This window comes from Lagenorhynchus albirostris, chromosome 4 (assembly GCF_949774975.1).
Source record: "Lagenorhynchus albirostris chromosome 4, mLagAlb1.1, whole genome shotgun sequence".
Taxonomy (NCBI): domain Eukaryota; kingdom Metazoa; phylum Chordata; class Mammalia; order Artiodactyla; family Delphinidae; genus Lagenorhynchus; species Lagenorhynchus albirostris.
Window position 1 is genome coordinate 95,492,226 of NC_083098.1, and position 18,887 is coordinate 95,511,112.

Sequence of the window (18,887 nt, forward strand, 5' to 3'; positions counted from 1 at the left end):
CACACAGAATGTGATTTAGAGGCTGATAGTTGATCATGAACTAGTTAGCTCTGGATTTAGTAGGTTCTACATTTTATGAAAGGTCTGACTTGGGCAAGTATACCCTACCCCCAAAGTGGAACTTACCAGAATTGTGAGGATTGAATGCCTCTTGCTCGGTGCTACTGGAGATGCTCTGATTTATTAACAGACTTCTGCGAGGTGATTTAGGTCAAGTTTTGGAATCCTTGCAAAGTAATCAGATTTTAACCTTGGCTTCCGCTAGTCTATCAAAATACAGGAAGCCTGCTCACTCCCTCTGTGGCCTCCCCTCACCAACTGTTTAGAGTGTGGTCTGCAGAGTTCACCAGGGTCTTGTAAGATATGCAGCTTTCAACACAATGATGTGTGTCGATGAGATTTTGTGACTTTGAGTGGATGTCAAGTACATGAGACAAGCTACACTTTATTTAAAAAAAGGAGGGGGGGGAGAACTGTATAATTTTTATATGTTTGTTTTTAATGAAGTCGTAGATAGCAACCAGCCTTTATTTAATAAATTGCTAGACATCTTTAAGGAAAACTGAAAGCATAATGTTAAGGGCATTTAGTCTGCAACTTTGAGCACCATTCTTTGATGCTATTGAATAGCTTTGGCCTCTACAATAAGCTGATACTCTCTACCTGAAGTCCAAAGCTGCAAGTCAGCGAGCTGGCTTTGTATACATAATTTCAACAGTTGACCCATCCTAGACTTGGATGAAGGCGGTGTGGGGAGCTGTGGGTAAGGGGCTAAGGGTGTGGGGAGGGAAGGGCTTTGTGGTAGGCAGAGAAAATGGGTGCAGAAGGGGCCAAGAGGCCATTCTCACTGTCTTACTTCCTCATTATCCAACCACTCTAGCCATTAGAAATCTCAATTCTGTGCCTGCTACATCACTAAGACTGACATGTGCAAACCCCATGGATTTTTCTTCAACTTTTATTCTTTTTAACGCTTTGCAGGAAGTGACAGTCTTGGCAAGTCCCATTTTTCATCAAGTCTTCTTCTTCCTTGACTTCTGTGGCACAGAACTGTCTTGGTCCTCCTGCCACCTACATTCCCACTACTCCATGTCCTTTCTCTCACCTCCAACACTTCATCCTCCCACCCACCTCCCACGTGCATCCTTGTGGGACTGGCTTCTCTACTCTCGCCCTTAGTGATGTCATCCAGCATTATGTTTTTGATTCTCACTTCTGTGCCGATGACTACCAAATCATGTCACATAAACCCAACATCTTTGTCAAGTTGTAGACCAAGGTCCACAAGCAGTATAGTGGGAAAGCTAGCCTATTATGCCTCTGTGGCTTTTCTTTCTGCCACTCTCCTATTCAATCACTACATCCCAGCCAAACTGGACTGTTTTCTGCTCTCCAAAAGTCCCTCCAAACTCTTCCAACTCTGGACTTTTGCTCATGGCGGTCTCTCCCTTTCTCTCTTTACCCCCATCCTGATTTCAAGGCAGTATTGGTCTGGGTCCAGGCAGGAGAATGGAAACCACTCTAGGCGTTTCAAACACAGGGAATTTAATACAGGGAAGTGGTTGCAAAGATGCTGGAAGTGTTGGAATAGCAAAAGGTGAGGCGGGGGGAGCTGAAGGAGTAAAAGAGAAGGCACAGCTAAGCACCCTCGGTCTAAAGCCTCTCAGTCCACACCTACTACTGTGCTGCTTGTCAGTTCTGGATGTGCCAAAGGGGTGCTGCCTGGACCAGGCTGGAACTGCTGAAATGATGCTGCCATGGCCTGGGCTGCTACAGTCTGGATCCCCACCCCTGCTGCAGCTCCAGCAGCCACCTCACTCTCGGAGCCAGAGCAAGACTCCTCTCTCTGCTGCCTTTGGATTCCCTTCTGGGCCCAGCACATAAGAGGGTCTAGTAATGTAGTTTTCAGACACTCAGCGTTACCTCTTCGAGACATAGCACAGAATGGCAGGTGGGGCTGTGAGACAACAGGCATTAACTGGACAAGAGCCCCATTCAAATAGCATGCATTTCCTAAAGGAGTTCTTGATTCCTTACCTCCCGGCCCCTCCACCACCCCTAGCTAAAAGAAACGCTCCCTCTTCTGAATTTTGTCTAAATTTTGTTTGTCCGTTTGACTCAATTTAAAATGTATTTATTGAGAATCCACTTGGTACCAGGCACTGTGCTAGGTGCTGAAAATACAACTATGAGTACGACAGGCTAGGCTTCTGTTCCCCTGGAGCTTCATGGAATTCAAGGTCTCATTGGGGAAACACACCGTTAAACCTGCAATTACAATGTAGCTTGACGAGCACTAAGGTAGGGGAAGTACATGTGTGGGAGCCCACACAAGAATGGTGTTTAAAGCAAACTGGGAGGGTCAGGAAGTGCCTCTAGAGGAAGCCAAAGTCTGAAACCAAAGAGGTAGGGGTCATGGGAAAATGCACTTGATAGAAAGAAACCCACGTACAAAGGCCCAGAGGTGAAAGAGAATGCACTTCAGGAAGATAAACCAGGTGTGGGCGGAGTGGCAGGCACAGAAATTCTGAAGTGGAGAATGGAGAAGAGGAGAATGAGGAGAGATGGGGCTGGAGGAGGCAAAAGACATCATATCAAGAAAGGCCTGGTCTTCCCTGGTGGTGCAGTGGTTGGGAGTCTGCCTGCTAAGGCAGGGGACACGGGTTCGAGCCCTGGTCTGGGGGGATCCTACATGCCGCGGAGCGACTGGGCCCGTGAGCCACAACTACTGAGCCTGCTCGTCTGGAGCTTGTGCTCCGCAACAAGAGAGGCCGCGATAGTGAGAGGCCCGCGCACCACGATGAAGAGTGGCCCCCGCTCGCCACAACTAGAGAAAGCCCTCGCACAGAAATGAAGACCCAACACAGCCAAAAATAAATTAATAAACTCCTACCCCCGACATCTTCTTTAAAAACAAAAAAGAAAGGCCTGGCGAGCCAACATGAAACAGTTTGGATTTTATCCTAAAGACAATGGGAACCCATTGAAGGTTTCCAGTAAGGATGTGGCATGCTCAGGTATTCATTTTAGAAAGTTTGTGTGGAAATAACATACCTGCAGAAGTTCCACTCTCCATGGCAGTTTTTATAGCACAGGCCACCTTTACCAACTGCCTCATCTGTCTTAAGATGTTCTAGAGACATTTGATCTCTAAAACACTCCTCTTTGCTTGAGATTAAAATCCCATTTTTTCTGCTACCCACTGTATAATTTCATTTATCTGATATTCTGGAAAAGGCAAAGACAGAAATATACATGTGGGGACACAAATCAAATCAGTGGTTGGGAGGGGCTGGGATTTGCCAGAGGGGTTGACTACAAAGGGGGACAAGGGAATTTTTTTGTGGTGATGGAAATATTTTTTCATGATTGTATGTGTTTGTCAAAACTCATAGAACTATACACTCAAGAGGGTGATTTAACTGCTTGTAAATTATGCTTCAATAAGCATAACTTAAAAAAAAAAAATCTTTCCTTCCTACTGACTCTTGCACCTGCATTGCACCCCTGATTTCTCTCTTGTACCACCTCCTACCTTGGCACGTATGAAGTCTGGCTACTCGTGTCGACTTAAATCTGTTACCGGCAGTGTAAAATCTTTCCTGGTTTGTCTCTCTGTGTTTTTGCAACTGCTGTTTGCTCCTGTGGACAGTGGGCAGAGCTTACATACATTTTGATTGTTTTTCCTTTAGGTAAGTCAGCACCTAGCACTCACTTATTCTGAGGGTGTCTGTTTTCCAGAGGAGTGATTTCAATTTTGATGGGCTCTTTGATCATCTTTCGACTGACTTGCCTCTGGTTCATAGGGTGCCGATTCCAGCCCTTTCCCTTTTCCTCTTAGTTCATTTGTTCAAACCTTGCGATCTGATGCTGTGCGGATATGAAGGTTCTAACCAGACAGCATGCAAAGCTAAATATTAAACAGGAAGATAAAATGACTCTTATTCTGAATGCGGAAAGTAAAAAGAAGACCAGAGTTTCTCTATTCTTCCTTGGAAATGAAGGAAACTGCAGACTTTGGAAGCATCACAAAGATGACTTTTTCTCCCCAGTTGGACAAGCAGCAGCCTGAAGCCTGGCAGGTACTGCCTGCTTGTGTTTGCACTGCCAAAAGCCTGTGATTCAAAAGCATATCAGGTTTCTAGAAAAAACAGAAGTCTACCTGTGGAGGATCAGGAGGGATTTCCCACCCGGAGTGAGGCCTGAGGGTAAAAGGATTATTTTATCATTGTCATTTGCCAAAAATATGATTTCCTTGAGTTGCATGGAGACAAATCGGTTTAAAGAATCTGGTTTTGTTTTTGTCTTATGCCCTGGAAAAATCTGACATGTGGAGTTCTTTTTTAAAGCTATGTCTTTTACTTATTTTATTTAATTTTTTTACTGAAGTAGAGTTGAGGTACAATATTATATTAGTTTCAGGTGTCCAACATGGTAATTCAATAGTTTTATAGATTCTACTCCATTTAAAGTTTTTTTTTTAATATAAATGTATTTATTTATTTTTGGCTGCTTTGGATCTTCGTTGCGGTGTGCGGGCCTTGTCAAGGCATTTTGGTGCCTTGTCTTTGATGTGGAGCACGGGCTCTAGGCACATGGGCTCAGTAGTTGTGGCACGTGGGCTCTAGAGTGCAGGCTCAGTAGCTGTGGCACACGGGCTTAGTTGATCCATGGCACGTGGGATCTTCCCAGACCAGGGCTTGAACTCGTGTGCCCTGTGCTGGCAGGTGGATTCTTAACCACTGCGTCACCAGGGAAGTCCCATTTAAAGTTTTAATAAAATATTGGCTCTATTCCCTGTACCACACATATATCCTTGTAGCTTATTTATTTTACACACAGTAGTTTGTACCTTTTAATCCCCTACTCCTATCTTGCCCCTTCCCCCTTCCCACTACCCACTCACTGGTAACCATTAGTTTGTTTTCTATATCTGGAAGTCTGTTTCTGTTTTGTTATATTCATTCATTTCTTTTATTTGTTAGATTCCACACATAGGTGATATCATACAGTATTTGTCTTTCTCTGTCTGACTTATTTCACTTAGCATAGTACCCTCCAGGTCCATCTGTGTTGTTGCAAATGGCAAAATTTCATTCTTTTTTCTGTCTGAGTAATATTCCATTGTGTGTGTATGTATGTATATCCTCTTTATCCCTTCACCTGTTGATGGACACTTAGGTTGCTTCCATATCTTGGCAATTGTAAATAATGCTATGAACATTGGGGTGCATGTATCTTTTTGAATCAGTGTTTTTGTTTTCTTTGGATATATACCTAGGAGTGGGATTGTTGGGTCATATTCTAGTTCTATTTTTAGTTTTTTGAGGAAGTTCCATACTGTTTTCCACAGTGGCTGCACCAGTTTACATTCCCACCAACAGTGTATGAGGGTTCTCTTTTCTCTACATCCTCACCAACATTTGTTATTCGTGGTTTTTTTGATGATAGCCATTCTGGCAGGTGTGAGGTGATATCTCACTGTGGTTTTGATTTGCATTTCTCTGATGATTAATGATGTTGAGCAACTTTTCATGTGCCTGTGCCATCTGCATTTCTTCTTTGGAAAAATGTCTATTCAGGTCTTTTGATCTTTTTTAAAAAATTTATTGATTTTTTTAATTTAAATTTTTGGCTGTGTTGGGTCTTCATTGCTGCGTGCGGGCTTTCTCTAGTTGCGGCAAGCAGAGGCTACTCTTGGTTGTGGTGCAGTGGCTTCTGTTGCGGAGTATGGGCTCTAGGCACATGGGCTTCAGTAGTTGTGGCATGTGGGCTCAGTAGCTGTGGTTCGCAGGCTCAGTGGTTGTGGCACACAGGCTTAGTTGCTCCATGGCATGTGGGATCTTCCTGGACCAGGGCTCGAAACCGTGTCCCCTGCACTGGCAAGTGGATTCTTAACCACTGTACTACCAGGGAAGCCCATTTTGCCCATTTTTTAATCGTTTTTTTTTTATATTGAGCTGTATGAATTGTTTATATATTTTGGATATTAACCCATTATTTGTCATATCATTTGCAAATATTTTCTCCCATTCAGTAGGTTTTCTTTTCGTTTTGTTGATGGTGGCACGTGGAGTTATTGATTTTAATTGTCAGGTGTTTAATGTCACCCATGGCTTGCCCAGCCTGTAGAATAACTTGCTGAAATTATTAAATGCTTTCATTCCAACACAACAATCAATAGAATAATATAATCCGGCATTTCGTATTTTGCAAGGTAGGTTGAAGTTGGTATGCATCATAAACCTGGCAAATATGTGAGCCTTGTTATTTTCATTCAGTAGCATCTTTAAACCTTTAAGATGGGTGCAAACTGCTGTTATGGGACAATCTGGCCTGCCACTTGTTTTTGTAAATAAAGTTTTATTGAAACATCACCACTTCCATTTGTTTACATATTGTCTATGGCTGCTTTCCACACAACAGCAGAACTGTGAAGTTGCAGCAGAGACCACATGGCCCAAAAAGCTGAAAATATTTACTACCGACTGTTTACAGAAGTTTGACCATCTCTCCTCTAAGAGGTAACATCTTCCATAGTCAGTTTCAGAATCCCCATTAGTCCTGCACTCGGGCCTTACTTTTGAAGTGAAGAATGAAAAGGTAGCATCTGTGTTGTGAATATCTCTCTCAAGAGTACAGATATTTAAAAAAAAAAAAAAAAGAAAAAAGATTAAAAAGTACAGATATTTTGTTTTGAATAAAGAATAGGAAGAAAGCTAATAAAATTATTGTTTGTTTTCCTAGAAAATATCTTAGGCAAAGTTTCCAGCTGGCCCTCTTTGTGACATAAAATTTATGGTCATGTGTTTATGTGTTTTCAGGCACATTCAATAGTAAATAACTTAAAACATCTTATGAGAAAAAGCAATCATTCTTAAACTTTTGGTGGTTACCGACTCTTTTGGTTACCAGCAAAGGCCTAAAGAGCCTCCCTTAGGGCTAAAAATGGGCAAATGCACTCAAACTCTGTGCATAACCTCAAGCGTTCACAGAGGTCTGAAGCCTACCTGTACAGTCCAGGTAAATTACTCTTTTACTGACTGATGAGTCTCTACAGGCAGGACTCCAGGCACGAGCTGGTCCGAGGAGGGGGATGCGGAGGGTCCCAGCATGCACAGAAAATCACACCTCAGAAGCAGCCTCTTTGTTTTATAAAAGTAAAGCCTTAAACGGTATTTAGGCTGCAGACACTAGTGTTTGGATGCTGGCTCTACATGATCTGAGGTACAAACAAAAACCTTTGTGAGGGCTTCCCTGGTGGCGCAGTGGTTGAGAGTCCGCCTGCCGATGCAGGGGACGCGGGTTCGTGCCCCGGTCCGGGAAGATCCCATCATGCCGCGGAGCGGCTGGACCCGTGAGCCATGGCCGCTGAGCCTGCGCGTCCGGAGCCTGTGCTCCGCAACGGGAGAGGCCGCGACAGGGAGAGGCCCGCGTACCAAAAAAAAAACCTTTGTGAGCCTCTGAATTGCAGAAGCTGCAATCTGGTGGTTAGGGAATCTCCAGTAATAGAAGGCAACTGCAGAGGTCAGGTGATAAACGTCCCAGAAATATGCAAACACTGCACAGCTCTGAGAGTTCCGTATGGGCCCCACACTTAATTGCAAGGACTTATCTCTTAAGTCTTTCAGTTTTTTCTACCCATTAGTGTGCAGTGCAAGTCAGGTTTGCAGAAATATCTCTGCAGAGGTAGGATGTCACATACATTTAAAGCAACTGGAATAGGGGCTTCCCTGGTGGTGCACTGGTTAAGAATCCGCCTGCCAATTCAGGGGACACAGGTTCGAGCCCTGGTCCAGGAAGATCCCACATGCAGCGGAGCAACTACGCCCGTGCACCACAACTACGGAGCCTGTGCTCTAGAGCCCTCGAGCCACGACTACTGAGCCCTCGTGCCGCAACTACTGAAGCCCACGCGCCTAGAGCCCATGCTCCACAACGAGAGAAGCCACCGCGATGAGAAGCCCACGCACCGCAACCAAGAGTAGCCCCCGCTCGCCGCAACTAGAGAAAGCCCACGCACAGCAACAAAGATCCAACACGGCCAAAAATAAAAAAGTTAAAAATTTAAAAAAAAGTAACTGGAATAACTAAATGATAACCCACCAAGTTAAAGATGGGAGACAGGAACCCTCTGATGAAGTCTCCACTGGCATGCCAACCCACACTGCTCAGGAGTCCTCGCCAACACTGGTGTTCATCATTTGCATATAAGCTTTGTTTATTCACCAACGGAAGAGAGCGGGTGATTTGCAAGTACCTTCTAAGTTGAGTAAACAGTTATATGTTCTTCCCTCCAAATTCAATATGTGCGATTGGGTGCTCCTCTGGTAGGGTCCACTTCTTACAGAAATCTATTTTGTGGACGGTGGGCACCCTAGACTGGGGAGCCATAACTTCCTTGGGATGGAGTGGCCCACATCACAGAGTACCTGTTCCCCAAGCCCAGCTCCTGGATGGTTCCTGTATGGTTTTATGGGTGTGGAAGGGGTGCAGAAGGAATTGCCAAAGATAAACTATAACCACCCGGAGAGCCCTGTCACACCCGTGTCAGGTTACATTGTTTGCTAGAATATTCCGGGAGAGCAAAGCCTCACCACCTGGGTAGTTAGCCACGCTGTTTGTCTGCAGGCATCACAAAATGCTGCCCAGATCCAACATAGCAACAGGTTTTAGTCCTGATGAAGTAAAACTAAACAAGAAAGGTAATAAACTTTCGCCTTGAATGTTTGGTGATTCATTGCTTAGCCTTGATATTTTCTCTGCTAAATTATAATTGTTTCTACAGGTATGTGATCAGTTTATTCTTTTTTCAGTGTGAAAGGGAAAAAACTGCGGCACTCCCCATCTGCAAGTAGCAGTGTCCTTTCCCCTCTGGCCCTCCCTCTTTCCTTCCCTCTCCCTCTCTCTCTAAGATTGGGGACAGGTTAGTAGCAAGGGGCTGGACTAAGAGTTAAAGAAACTGGGGGTCAACTTTAGCTTCAAGGTTGCTGAGTTGCCTCAGGCAAATCCTTTAACCCTATTGGGTTTGTTTCTTCAGCTGTAAAAAGAAAGCTTAGGAGCAGATGGTTTCTAAATCCCCTTCTAGCTCTGAAATGTGATTTTGTGATTGCTTTGGAATACCTTGGGACATTCAAAGAATCTTTGACTCCCACAGAGGGAACAGAGTTCCAGGAGGGACATGGCCTGTATATTATTTAAACAATGGAATTTCAATAAGGCTTCTCCCATTAAGGCATTTGAGGCAGGCAAGCATTTTATAATAAACTTCCCATGAGCTCATTTAAAGCGCCATTAAAAAACAAACATATTTTGGGACTTCCCTGGTGGCCCAGTGGTTGAGAATCCACCTGCCAATGCAGGGGACGTGGGTTTGAGCCCTGGTCCAGGAAGATCCCACGTGCCACGGAGCAACTAAGCCCGTGCGCCACAACTACTGAGCCTGCGTGCCACAACTACTGAAGCCTGCGAGCCACAACTACTGAAGCCTGTGAGCCACAACTACTGAGCCTGCGTGCCACAACTACTGAGCCTGCGAGCCACAACTACTGAGCCTGCGTGCCACAACTACTGAAGCCTGCGCGCCTAGAGCCCGTGCTCCGCAAGAAACCACCACAATGAGAAGCCCACGCACTGCAAGGAAGGGTAGCCCTCCACTCACCGCAACTAGAGAAAGCCTGCGTGCAGCAAGGAAGACCCAACATAGCCATAAATAAATACAAAAATAAATAAATACATAAATAAATTTATTAAAAAACAAACATTTTTTAGAGTGAGCTCCTTCTAATTACACACTATTAGAGCTTCATGTTTCCTTCCAATCTTGAGTTCTGGGCATCTGCAGATGCCCAGGAAATTGTAGCTCTCAAGAAAGATAATTGGTTTGATAAACACTGTTGATACAATGACTAAAGCATATAAACCAAATGGATTTGTCCTAATCTCCCTTTCTGAGTTCTTCCCACTCTCCTGCATTACAGCCTCTATCATTTAAAACAGTAATATAAAAGGTAACATTTACCAGTGCCTAATTGCCAAACACTGTTCTAAGGGCTAACACTAAGCATAGCGCTCACAATATTCCAAGTCTTACATTTGTTAATTTAGCAAGTTCTCCCTGCAGTCCTATAAGGTAGGTACTTTTATTATCTCTATTTAACAACGAGGAAACTAAAGCACAGACAGCTTAAGTAACTTGTCCAAGGTCACACAGCTAAAAAGTGGCAAAAGCAAAATTTGAAGGTGGTAGGGCTCCAGAGCTCAGACTCGCAACCATTTTACCATAGGGCATTATACTCGGCATGCATGAATTCAGGAAGCAATGTTTTATAACAGAAGTTTTTAAAATGTCATTTCATCTAGTATTTTATCATCCAAGCAAAGGCTAATCTAGAGATGATTTGGAATGACAAAATGATTTCCCTCTAATAATCTTTCCATTTAGTAATCTTTTTATTTATTTATTTATTTATTTATTTGCGGTATGCGGGCCTCTCACTGTTGTGGCCTCTCCCGTTGCGGAGCACAGGCTCCGGACGCGCAGGCCCAGCAGCCATGGCTCACGGGCCCAGCCGCTCCGCGGCATCTGGGATCTTCCCAGACCGGGGCACAAACCCGTGTCCCCTGCATCGGCAGGCCGACTCTCAACCACTGCGCCACCAGGTAAGCCCTAGTAATCTTTTATGCTGATAATAATCAGCATAAAAGCAACAGCTCCAAGATTTTATGGACCAGCCAGAGATGTTTCAGTACTTTCTTTTTATCTCTGCTCCCATAGTGAATTTCTGAAAAAACTGCCAGAAGGAGTCTATTTTAAACCAAGTTAGGGAGCCTCAGCCTTAGCCTCTCAGGCTCCGCCCGGGACCTGCAGCCCGAAGCTGCGGAGCCGCGGCCCCAGGCGCTGCGGTCTCAGGTTTCTTTACCTCCGGAAAGAAAACAACTGACACCTTGCATCCTGGAAGTTCATTTAAGAGACTGAAATTAGAGACTTCTTTCAAATTTGGACATGGCTAATCGAGGAGCAACAAGACCTAACAGGCCAAATACTGGAAATAAAACATGTCAGTTCAAACTAGTACTTCTGGGAGAGTCTGCTTTTGTCAAATCGAGCCTAGTGCTTTGTTTTGTGAAGGGCCACTTTCATGAATTTCAAGAGAGTACCACGGGGGCTGCTTTTCTAGCCCACACTGTGTGTCTTGATGACACAACAGTAAAGTTTGAAAGGTGGGATACAGCTGGTGAAGAAAAATACCATAGCCTAGCACCCATGTACTACAGACGAGCGCAAGCAGCCATATTTGTATATGATGTCACCAACGAGGAGTCCTTTGTCAGAGCCAAAAACTGGGTTACAGAACTTCAGAGGCAAGCCAGTCCTAACATTGTAATAGCTTTATCAGGAAACAAGGCTGACCTCGCCAATAAAACAGCTGTCAATTTCCAGGAAGCACAGTCCTATGCAGATGACAACAGTTTATTATTTCTGGAGAAATCAGCTAAAACATCAATGATTGTAAATGAAATATTCATGGCAATAGCTAAAAAGTTGCCAAAGAATGAACCACAGAATCCAGGAGCACATTCTGCCAGAGGAAGAGGAGTAGACCTTACTGAACCCACGCAGCCAACCAGGAGTCAGTGCTGTAGTAACTAAACCTCCAGTTTAAACTAACTGGAATGTTCTTCTGCTTCCTAATTGTTAATAACAGTGGAATTGGAGCATTTAACCAGCCCAGTATGACTTCCAAAAAGAAGAGACTTACAATAGGCAAGTTTCTAATACAGAATTATTTTAAGTGTTTTGAACTTAATTTTTAATAACATACATGTGACCCTCTGACTAATGTTTTAGCAGTGGAAGGGGGAAATGAGAGCTGGGTGTACCCTTGTTTCCTTGGAAGGTTAGCGGGACTCATTTCTCTTCACCAGTGATATAAACAAATGATTCTGAACCCACAGTTAACCAGCCAGTTCTGTGAAAAAGATTTGGAACTTACTCATTTGGACTTTTCCAAAAAAATTCTTTCTTTGGAAGGAGGTTCTAAAGATATTTATGCTTAGCTACCATATTCAGGCAACCTGTAATTTCTCTTAGTATCCTTATTTAAAGTATACATTCCACATTTTAACAAATTAGCCACCAGGAAACAGTCCCACATCCTCAAGGGGGAAAAAATGAACATTAGTGGCATCTAAATTATAGCTAGTCCTGTTATTTTTTAAATGGGGTAAAAAAAAAAATCAAATGTAACCCCGTCTTATTTTAGGAGCATGAAAACTAATAAAATGCATCTTAAAGGATAGTGTTCCCTTCAAACATGTAAGTTCTTCAACAAAAGTGAAACAAACCAGGTGTCTGTGATTTCTGTTTAATCACTGCTGGCCATTACATAGCTTTTGTTGTTTGGGAGTAGGGAGGGGGCTTTTGTGCCCTTTGGACATAAACATAGTCAACGCACTAACAATTATGTACATTCAAACTTGATTATTTTAAATTCGATCTTCAGCTGTACTGTAAATAGGGTACTGCATTGCAGTCTCCATATATGTTTATTACTTTTCTATAATATTTAAGAGTTGCTTAAAAGTATACCAAATGTACAGTTACTAAAACAGCTACTTTTTTCCTTCTCTCCTCCTTTGAAAGGAAGGGACTTCAATTGTTCCTACCTGGCTAGAACCATAATAAACAATGTACCAGTAATTTGTAACATAAGTATTGGATATGTTAGTAACAATCTTGCAGCCTTGTTTTCCAAAGTTCATTTTATTTTGATCAGGTCAGTATATTTGCACTAATTGTTTTAGGTATTTTCATTATATGAAATCTACCATGTGTCAGAGATGATTTAATCTATTTAAGTGTTGAACTGCTAGCAGAACTTGTACATTCACAGAAATTCAAAATTAGTAAGGAAAACATTTCACCAGGGTTTAGTTTTATATTGAGGTACTCAGGTTGGGATACAGTGGTATAAAAAACAAAAAAAAATTTTTAATTAGAAGAAATAAACCAAGTTAGGGTTCACAGGTCAGGTCCTTCCATTTAAGGCAGTTGAAGCTACAGCCTTGGAGGCTGACGTTAATTTCCCCAGGTGACGTACATTAGGTCTACCCAGAAGTAATAATCATAACGGGCATCCCTTGTGTTCACACATGTAGCCCATGGATCCTCTGACAAGCTTATTTTAGAGAAGAGGAGACTGAGGCTCAGAGTACTTGACATTTCTCCTGGGACAGCACACAATGAGAGCCAGAGCTGAGGTATTCGGACTTGCAGCGCTGGGCAATTTCCATCCCACCCTTTAAACATATAGGAATCAAAACATCTGCCAAACTCGTTCTTGGATGAACCATTTCAAAGTTCTTTGTTTTAAGAATCTTCGATATGGATTTGTTGAATGGCCTCTATCCATCTCAAAGCCCAGTGAAATGGTCCCTTCCTCGAAAGCATTTGCTTGGATTTAGGGCTGGGTAGGTGGGTGCCAGCCTAATGTTTTTGATCCAAATGATGGATTTGGTGACTAAGATGAGAGATCATTTAAATAGCAATACATTTAAAGCTGAGTATTTCAATCAAGTGAAAGGGAAAACAAAGCGTTTTCAATCTTTGTATTTATCATTTATTGTGATGGAATTTGTGATGAGTCAAAGAAAGGTTATGGAACAGCAGCCTGCATTTGTTCACCAGACTTAGCATGGGAAGGTCAAGCCATTCCTGGTTAAAGTTAAAAATTAGTTACCTTTCCCCATGATACGATTGAATAAGCACATTAACAGTTTATAAAAGAGGTTGTGAAACCTCCTAAGGGGAAAAAGAAATATTATGTAACCAGTTTAGGGGAGAGACTTGCCTGATTCCACCTCGCAGTAGGGGGTTGAACTGCCTGACTGGGAGGTTCATTCCTATTTCAAAAGTATTATTATTTCTCCGGAAGTGTTTATCTTTTATTGCTAATAACACTTTACTCTCCACTTTCTTTGCTCTGTCCTCTCAATCTACGTCACCACCCACACCCTGAACCAATATAAACATCTACCCAACATCGGAGCACTAATCTTTATTAAGGAAAAGCAGCACCGTCTTTTCTGCCTACCAACAGGGTTATAATCCTTGAACTGTCATTGGGCCAAGCTTTATTGGACTTGTGGTTAGGGTGCTTGAATATCTATTTAAATCCAAACTAACAAAATACATGTGGACATCAATTAAAACAATGACACCCAAAGGTATATTGAAGAGCCACAAGAAGTGTTTAGGATTGTAACAGCCCTGCTACCTTAATAAGGAGAGTCTGTTAAGCATTTATACATGGTTAGTAGTAATGTCATTCATATATTTTTTTCTAAAAAATGTTCATCTACTATAACCAGACAGTAAGGGAACTGATATATATATCAACTTTAAATTGTTTAAAAATATCCTGCCTTGAGGGCTTCCCTGGTGGCGCAGTGGTTTAGAGTCCGCCTGCCGATGCAGGGGACACAGGTTCGTGCCCCAGTCCGGGAGGATCCCACATGCCGGGAGCGGCTGGGCCCGTGAGCCGTGGCTGCTGGGCCTGCGCGTCCGGAGCCTGTGCTCCGCAACGGGAGAGGCCACAATGGTGAGAGGCCTGCATACCGCAAATAAATAAATAAGTAAATATATCTTGCCTTGGGCTTACCTGGTGGCGCAGTGGTTGAGAGTCCTCCTGCCGGCCGGTCCGGGAGGATCCCACATGCCGCGGAGAGGCTGGGCCCGTGAGCCATGGCCGCTGAGCCTGCGCATCCGGAGCCTGTGCTCCGCAACGGGAGAGGCCACAACAGTGAGAGGCCCCCGTACCGAAAAAATATATATACATATCCTGCCTTTTGTGATACTTGTCATCATTAAATATGTATTAGGTTGCTGGGTAAAAATGCTCTAATGCTAGATTTGTGGTAGGAGACAGAATGTGAAGTTCTACCTACAGTGGGAATTCAATTAAACTTTTTAAACAAAATTATGGCCTTCAAATACATGAAAAGATGCTCAACATCACTAATCACTAGAGAAATGCAAATCAAAACCACAATGAGGTATCACCTCACGCTGGTCAGAATGGCCATCATCAAAAGATCTACAAACAATAAATGCTGGAGAGGGTGTGGAGAAAAGGGAACCCTCTTGCACTGTTGGTGGGAATATAAATTAATATAGCCACTATGGAGAACAGTATGGAGGTTCCTTAAAAAACTAAAAATAGAACTACCATATGACCCAGCAATCCCACTACTGGGCATATACCCAGAGAAAACTATAATTCAAAAAGAGTCATGTACCACAATGTTCATTACAGCTCTATTTACAATAGCCAGGAGATGGAAGCAACCTAAGTGTCCATCGACAGATGAATGGATAAAGAAGATGTGGCACATATGTACAATGGAATATTACTCAGCCATAAAAAGAAACGAAACTGAGTTATTTGTAGTGAGGTGGATGGACCTAGAGTCTGTCATGCAGATAAAGTAAGTTAGAAAGAGAAAACAAATACCGTATGCTAACACATATATATGGATTCTAAAACAAAAATGGTTCTCATGAACCTAGAGGCAGGACAGGAATAAAGACACAGACGTAGAGAATGGACTTGAGGACATGGGAAGGGGGAAGGGTAAGCTGGGACAAAGTGAGAGAGTAGCACTGACATATATACACTAACAAATGTAAAATAGATAGCTAGTGGGAAGCAGCTGCATAGCACAGGGAGATCAGCTCAGTGCTTTGTGACCACCTAGAGGGGTGGGATAGGGAGGGTGGGAGGGAGATGCAAGAGGGAGGGGATATTTGTTATACAGCAGAAACTAATACAACATAAAGCAGTTATAGTCCAAAAAAGATGTTAAAATAAAAAAAAAACAATTTTTAAATGTGAACAATCTCTCCTCTATATTCTTCCAGAGGCAATATAGATGGACTTTAGTCCCAGTTCCACATATTAACAAGGAGATTTTGGCTAAGTTAGTTAACCCCTCTGTATCTTAGTTCATTTATAAAATGAACATAACAAAAGAAGTTGATTCAGAGAGTTGATGAAGATCAAGTGGGATGTTTTTGTCTTTTGTATCTCAGTGAACATTCAATATGGTTTAGCTATTTTATATTCCATTACTAATAGTTAATGCTATTGATGGCTGAACTTGTACCAGGAAGCTTTGTTACAAGTACTTTACTCATCTTACCTTAATGATATAACAATCTTATGAAGTAGGTAGTTTTATCCTGGTTTTATAGATAAGGAAAATGTGGCACAAAGATTTTGAGCAATGTCACAAAATCACTAAGTAAGAGGGCTAGGATTTGAACCCAGAAAGTCTGGCTCTAAATCTCTTTTACGTAAGTAGTGTGACTAGAAAATAGTAATTCTCAAGTCATTGTACTTAACTCATGGCAGGTCAGTGATACTGAAAATTGTCAGCAAAAATTTGAAGCCATGGGCAATGAGTGTGTCTAACCAAAATACATCCATTAGAGCCTAAAGGGTTTTTTGTTTTTTGTTTTTTTGTTTTTGTTTCTCTCACCTACAGAAAATGTCATTGGAAAAATAACTAAAATAACTGAAAATGAGGTGTTGCCTTATCTACCCATCACTCCTGAAAGAAAAGTAAAAGAATTCCAAATTTTGGGTTTTGAAGAGGCAAGTCAATACATGAACATCAATACATGAACTTATTTACAAAACAAACATACTCTCAGACTTAGAGAGCGAACTTATAATTACCAGGGTGGGAAGGGTTGGTGGCGAGGAATAGATTAGGAGTTTGGGACTGACATGTACACACTGCTATATTTAAAATGGATAACCAACAAGAACCTACTGTATAGCACAGGAAACTCTGCTCAGTTATACATGAATCACTTTGCTGTACACCCAAAACTAACACAACATTGTTAATCAACTATACTCCAATATAAAATAAAAAGTTAAAAAAAATCAATACAAATAGCCAAACGACGTATGAAGAAAATGTTCATCTTGATAGTAATGTGGTAATAGTAACACGCAGTGTGTGTGATCATGGGGAGGAGCAGCAGAGGTTCAGGGTCAAATGACCTTCCACAGGGCAGTTTGACAGAGTATCAAAAACCTTCAACAAGGTGACTTCCCTGGTGGTGCAGTCGTTAAGAATCTGCCTGCCAATGCAGGGAACACGGGTTTGATCCCTGGTCCAGGAAGATCCCACATGCTACGGAGCAACTAAGCCCATGCACCACAACTACTGAGCCCGCATGCCACAACTACTGAAGCCCGCACTCCTATAGCCCATGCTCTGCAGAAAGAGAAGCCACTGCAATGAGAAGCACACACACTGCAACAAAGATTAGCCCCAGCTCTCCACAACTAGAGAAAGCCCGCACAGTAACAAACACCCAACATAGCCAAAAAGAAATAAATAAAATAAATTAAAAAAAATTTTTAAAAACCTTCAACAAGCATGCCCTCTACCTGGCCATTCCACTTTTAGGAATTAATTCTATACAAAAGAATGCATAAATGTGTTTATTTAAACATTATTTATAATAAAAACTTGGGAGCAACCTCATGAGAAATTTATTATGCATATGGCAATTCAATTTTTTTCTAAGGAAATGGACATGGATGTGAGCAAAGATTTACCAAAACAGATGTTCATGCTAGTAAATAGTAAATAATAGGAAAAAGAAAGAAAAAGAAAAGAAAGAAGGAAAGAAAATGACTTCATTTGTTAAAAAGGAGAAATTAAAGAAATTACAATGCGCCTGCATAATTTGGAAATTATATTGTAGACGTCCATAAATATGCACATGAAAAAGACTCAAAGAACATACACTAAGAGGTTAGCAGTCATAACATCAGAGTTGTAGTACTAAAAGTAAATTTTGCTATATTTTCTTTGTGTTTTCCAGATTTTCTTCATTAATCATGTATTACTTTTGTACTAGGGGAAAATAAGCATATTATAATAAATAAAAATATTTATTTTAATGTGGAAAAAATTTCAGGTCTATATTAATCAAGATGCTAAACTTTGAGTGACAGAAAACCCAGTTCAAATTGTCTTAACAAGAAGGAAGTTATTCCTGAACATGCCCCAGGCATGGTTGGACCAGGTCTCAGACCTCTCATCATCTCTTTATCTCTTGTCTTTCTTTTCTTTCTATTGCTTCGTTTTTAGGAATGTTCTCTCCATGTGGTGGTACACGTGTTCACAAATCTATTTATATCCTCCTCTCTCAGCAAATCCACCAATTGCCTTTTCAATAAGACTTAAAAGTCCTGAATCTTATTTTCATTGGCCGTCTGAGGATAGTGTACCCATCTGTGATCCTATCAGCTCTGTGAATGGAATGCCGTGATTGGTTATGCCTGGGTCACATGCCCAGTGCTGGAGCCAGGAGGTGTGGTTAGCTAGGATGGCTGGAGTGAGAGTTGGGGAAGGTGTTTTCCCTAAGAGACAGTGGGGTTGGTTCCATGTGAAAAAAGAAGAGTGGAATACGTGGTGAGGTAAAAGCCACAAAAACAAAGACACATTCACCACAAGATTGCAGTTTCTTTAGAGGTTGGCTAGACATGGCTAGGAGTAGCATTAGCAGCCTTGAATCATTTAGATTTCTTGTGGTTGCAAGTGACAGAGAATTCACTTAGATTTGGATTAAACAACAAAGAGAATTTATTGGTTTACATAACTGAAAAATCTGGGCTGGCTTCAGTAAGGCTAAGCTACCCAAGGATCTGGCTCTTCCAGTGTCTCCAGTGGTGACAGTTTCAGCTCCAGATTCTACACAAAGGCTCCTGGCAACTCTGGGCTCTCTCTCCAGGGTAGCAAATTGCTCATCCTCACCACCCACCAGGTGTGATCTAGGGACAAAGAATCTCTTTTAGTAT

The 18,887-nt window shown here is 42.1% G+C and overlaps 1 protein-coding gene across 1 annotated transcript; it reads left to right on the forward strand.

The window, feature by feature from the left end:
• The first annotated feature begins 11,005 nt into the window (after positions 1-11,005).
• LOC132519399 (ras-related protein Rab-5A-like) lies at positions 11,006-11,964 on the forward strand. The gene has a single exon (XM_060147327.1). It carries the CDS (start codon positions 11,006-11,008, stop codon positions 11,651-11,653), a length of 648 nt encoding a protein of 215 aa, XP_060003310.1. The 3' UTR covers positions 11,654-11,964.
• Positions 11,965-18,887: the final 6,923 nt, after the last annotated feature.

What these genes read in the sequence shown, in the direction of transcription:
- LOC132519399 (XM_060147327.1), top strand. Translation starts at nt 11,006, where the DNA reads ATGGCTAATCGAGGAGCAACAAGACCTAACAGGCCAAATACTGGAAAT.